This window comes from Mandrillus leucophaeus, unplaced genomic scaffold (genome assembly GCF_000951045.1).
Source record: "Mandrillus leucophaeus isolate KB7577 unplaced genomic scaffold, Mleu.le_1.0 Scaffold888, whole genome shotgun sequence".
Taxonomy (NCBI): Eukaryota; Metazoa; Chordata; class Mammalia; order Primates; family Cercopithecidae; genus Mandrillus; species Mandrillus leucophaeus.
The window spans coordinates 732,948-737,491 of record NW_012109674.1 but is presented as its reverse complement, the minus strand read 5'-3'; the positions used below and the strand labels follow the sequence as shown (position 1 = coordinate 737,491).

The 4,544-nt window shown below is 37.3% G+C and overlaps 1 protein-coding gene across 1 annotated transcript in view; it reads left to right on the top strand.

The window, feature by feature from the left end:
* MND1 (meiotic nuclear divisions 1 homolog (S. cerevisiae)) overlaps nucleotides 1–4,544 on the top strand; it is a 71,206-nt gene that overhangs the window by 50,248 nt on the left and 16,414 nt on the right. Inside the window, exon 4 of the mRNA XM_011969378.1 lies at nucleotides 1,850–1,924. Within this exon, the coding sequence (XP_011824768.1) occupies nucleotides 1,850–1,924 (75 nt within the window). The remainder of the gene's footprint in view (nucleotides 1–1,849; nucleotides 1,925–4,544) is intronic.

The following is a 4,544-nucleotide window of genomic DNA, read 5'->3' as shown; positions in this document are numbered from 1 at the left end:
GTTTCACCATCTTAGCCAGGATGGTCTCGATCTTCTGACCTCATGATCCGCCCGCCTCGGCCTCCCAAAGTGCTGGGATTAGTGTGAGCCACCACGCCCGGCCGTGAACAGTTAGTTTTTTATAATCAGCCAACAGAAATTAAATCCATCCAATTATTAAATATTTTCTAAATGTTTGTAATTCAAGAATGAGGGAGGAGTGAAATATTTTTTAAGAAGGTCCTTACCCAATCAAATGAATCTGTAATTTCTAACTAGTTTATAGCAAAAGATGTGGAGAATTTAGTATTCAGAATTTCCTGTGATTATTTGTTTACTTGTAGACCCAGGTGAGATTAACAAAATTGAGACAAGAAGCCAACACTCTGAAATTAACCAGTCCTTTTTGATGTGTAGGCCTACCCACATGCTAATCAACATTCAATATCTGTAGTCTCTTTATGCTGGTGTTATTTAATCCATTTCCACATACAACTTATCTACTTTCTAAGCTGAGTAAAAAGTTTAAACTGATGACTTTTAAGATATATAAAACAGGCTGAGCAACAGGGCACACACCTGTGATCCCAGCATGTTGGGAGGCTGAGGTCGGAAGATTGCTTGAGCCTGGAGGTTCAAGACCAGCCTGGGCAACATGGCAAAACTCCATCTCTAGAAAAAATTTTTAAAATAGCTGATTGTGGTGGTGCACACCTGCAGTCCCAGCTACTGGGAGGTGGAGGTTGGAGGATGGCTTGAGCCTGGGAGGCAAAGGTTGCAGGGAGTCATGATCATGACACTGCACTCCAGCCTAGGCACTGGAGTGAGACACTATCTCAAGAATAAAAAGAGAAAAAGATATAAAACATATCTAAACTTGGCAACAGGCTAGCAGATTTTTTTCTTGAGAACATGATATGTAACTATGCAATTCCTTGTGAAGTACTTTATGTAATAATAATAAGTGACAAATTTATTATTGACAGTGAAATAGGTCAGGTATTTTGAAAAGACTATAGTTGGAAGTGAAGTGAAATTTGCAGAGAGAATTTATAGAAAAGAGATTTTTTTGGATTTTCAAATTCAGTTTCTTTTTTGTTTCTTTTCTTTTTTTTTTTTTTAGTAGCTGGGACTACAGGGTCATGCCATCACACTTGGCTAAATTTTTTTGTATTTGTTGAGATGGGGCTTTGCCGTGTTGCCCAGGCCAGTCTCCACCTCGTGGGGTCATGCGATCTGCCTGCCTTGGCCTCTCAAAGTGCTGGGATTACAGGCATGAGTCACCGTGCCTGGCTTTCAAGTTCAATTTCTAACTAAATAATAGACCTCAAGTTACTTGGAGTAGGAGTGGGGAACCTAATAAATAGAGACTATGTGGAAAAGATTAGAGGCATGATATTTGTTTCATGTATTGGCATGGAATAAAAAGAAAATGTTTTTTAAACTTTTTTTTTTCCCAGTGTACCCTAATGATTAATGGTCTTTGGTTTTCTTCAGATTGGAGAAATTAGTTCCCAGTACAGTGTTTGACTTTGTTTTCTTTTTTTGTTTTTTTTTGAGACAGGGTCTTGCTCTGTCACCAGGCTGGAGTGCAGTGGCCCTATCTCGGCTCACTGCAACCTCAGCCTCTCAAGTAGCTGGGACTACAGGCGTGCACCACCACGCCCAGCTCATTTTTGTATTTTTAGTAGAGACAGGATTTCACCATGTTGACCAGGATGGTCTCCATCTCGTGATCCACCCGCCTTGGTCTCCCAAAGTGCTGGGATTACGAGCCACTGCACCCGGCCAACTTTGTTTTCATAAACTACTACATGACTACATGGCAGTTTGTCTTAGCAAGCTATTTTATTTGTTTTTGATTCTCTAGTTGTCTGAGGGAAGCCAAAAGCATGCAAGCCTGCAGAAAAGCATTGAAAAAGCTAAAATTGGCCGATGTGAAACGGTAAGTTTGTGTCTATAGATTCTTTTAATAATGGCAATTCTACATATTAGAGTAAGGACACAGAGCTTCCTGTGAGGAGGATGCATTTCTACCAGAAGAAAAGGAGATCATAGCCAAGGATATGAACGTTTGACCCAGTAGGATTCACTAATTGTGAGTCTAGATTTTGTTATTATTATATATGGTAGCATAGCATAGAAACATAAACCCTAGAGCCAGACTGCCTGGATTTGAAAGTCTCCTAAATTCTGTTTTCACTTTTCTCTGTTGCAAAATGGGGAATAATAAAATCTATTATACTTCATTGGGTTATTGTATGGATTAAACTAGTTAATATTTGCAAAGCCCCTTGAAGAGGACCTGGTACACGGTAAGCCCTGTATAAATGTTTATGTAAATTTTTAAGAGTCTTTTAAAAAAAATTGTATAGAACAAACTGAAAACCATCAACATAGTATCTTTGTGGCCTTGTAATATTTAAAAATTTTTTAAATAAATATTGACCTTTTTTTTTAAAGTGCAATATTTTTCTAAGTATTAGGTTAGAGATTTAAAAAAATCATTTTACTTTCTATTTTCATCATTATCTGAACTATAGACTTATGACTTTAAAAAATATTGAAGATCAACATGAGCCACTAAGCATTTCATCTGGGCCTCTATTTGTGTCACTTGATTGGGAAAGAAAGCAACTGGAAAACTTGTCGCATAGTAGAAAGGGATATAGCAAAGCTTTACAGTGGCTTTATGCTTTCAAAGTTATTTCACATATATTGTTTTATGTGAATCATCAGCACAATCACAGATAGGAATTGGAGAATAGTCGTTTCTAAAGAATATTCAAGGAAAGGTAAATTCTGGGCATAACCTGAAGCTGTTCTATTTCTTCCTCAGTTGACAATAGCAACTACCACTTTATTTGATCCTTTTGTTTGTTTTTTTAAACACTGGCAATAACTTGTAGAACCACCTTCAACTAATGGTGACATACACTTGCCCTGAAGTTGTCAGCCAGTCTACTGTTAATCCACTGAAACAAGTACATCTTGCAGGGAAAAACCCATCAGCAAACATAGTTGCCGCCTGCAGATATCAGAAGAGCTTAATGGTTCAGAAATGTTCCTAAGAAAGATGAAGTCTTGTGCTTATCCTGATCTTACCAGCCAGGACTTTTCAGAACTACCTAGCGCCTATCTGCTAGATATTATTCTTGATGATGGTGGTGATCCTGCTGTTGGTAAAGAAGAAAAATAGCTAACATGTGTATTCTGCTTACTCTGAGCCAGGCAACTACTGTTCTAAATGCATTTTGTGTATTTATTGAATCCTACCAGCAGTCTAGGGAGGTGGCTACCGTTACTGTCTCCATTTTGCTTTTTGAGGAACTGGAGGCACAAACAGGTTAAATAATTTGGCAAAGATCTCAATGATAGTGACTGTCTAAGATTGTTTCAATGCGTGATACCTGGAGAACTATCATTGTATTCACAATGGATGTTCACCACTCTGCTTCTCCTGTCTTTTTTTCTCCTCTTGATTTTGTTTTGTTTTGTTTTGTTTTTTGGTTTGTGTTTTAGAGATGGAGTATCTCTGTATTGCCCAGGCTGCCCTTGAACTCCTGGGCTCAAGTGATCCCCCTGCCTCAGCCTCCTGAGTATCCGGTACTACAGGCAGGCGCCACCACACTTGGTGACAGTGTTCCTTTTGAAGCATGTATAATTTGGGTATTGATGGCAAATAATGACTTATCTTCTTATATTCTAGTTATTTTAAAATCTCTCCTGAGCTGTGAAGTATAATATACACTAACCATGTGTGGCTATTTATATTTAAATAAAAATTAGCTACAGTTAAATTTAGTTTCTCAGTCATAGTAGCCACATTGCATATATTGAGTAGCCACATGTGGCTAGTGGGTCTTGCAGTGAAGAGTGCAGATCTAGAAAGTTTTCCTCACTGCTGAGAGTTCTGTTGGGGCGTGCTGCTTCTGAGCGTGCTGCTCTGTATACGCAGTCTCTTGTACAAATGCTAGCAAAGGAACTGTCTTCGCTTTGGAACCAAACGAAACAGCTAAAAGCAAAGTAGAAAAATACAAATAAAAAATATAAGGTAGTTGGGAACCTTACAAGTCGTGTTAAGCAGTTTGAACTTTACTTGATTTTGCCTCGGATTTATCCTATGATTCTGTACTATAATCTTTGCGAACATTTGGTTTTTGTTTGGGCTTTTCAGGTTTCAGAAATACAAAATGAATACTTATAGCACTATGACTTCCACCTGCTAGTGAGAAATATGGCTAGACATTTCAAATGGTTTTTATTGGATTATATTGTATTTTGAAGCTTTATTCTGGTTTACCTTTAAAGAATAGGTAGTAGGAGGCCTCAAGCTACAATTGTGTTATTTCTTTAAATGTATATAAAATATTAAGGATATATTAAAATATTCTTAAAAATTGAAAAATTGTCTAGAACACTGTTAAAGATAATTGTATAATGATCAATGTTGTCTTAAAATGTTACTTACATATGTAGCCTTGTGAAACTACTCAAAAAGTAGTATAATTTTTTTCTCTAACATACGATGACATGGTCATCTTAGAGTTCTAACATGAACCTCT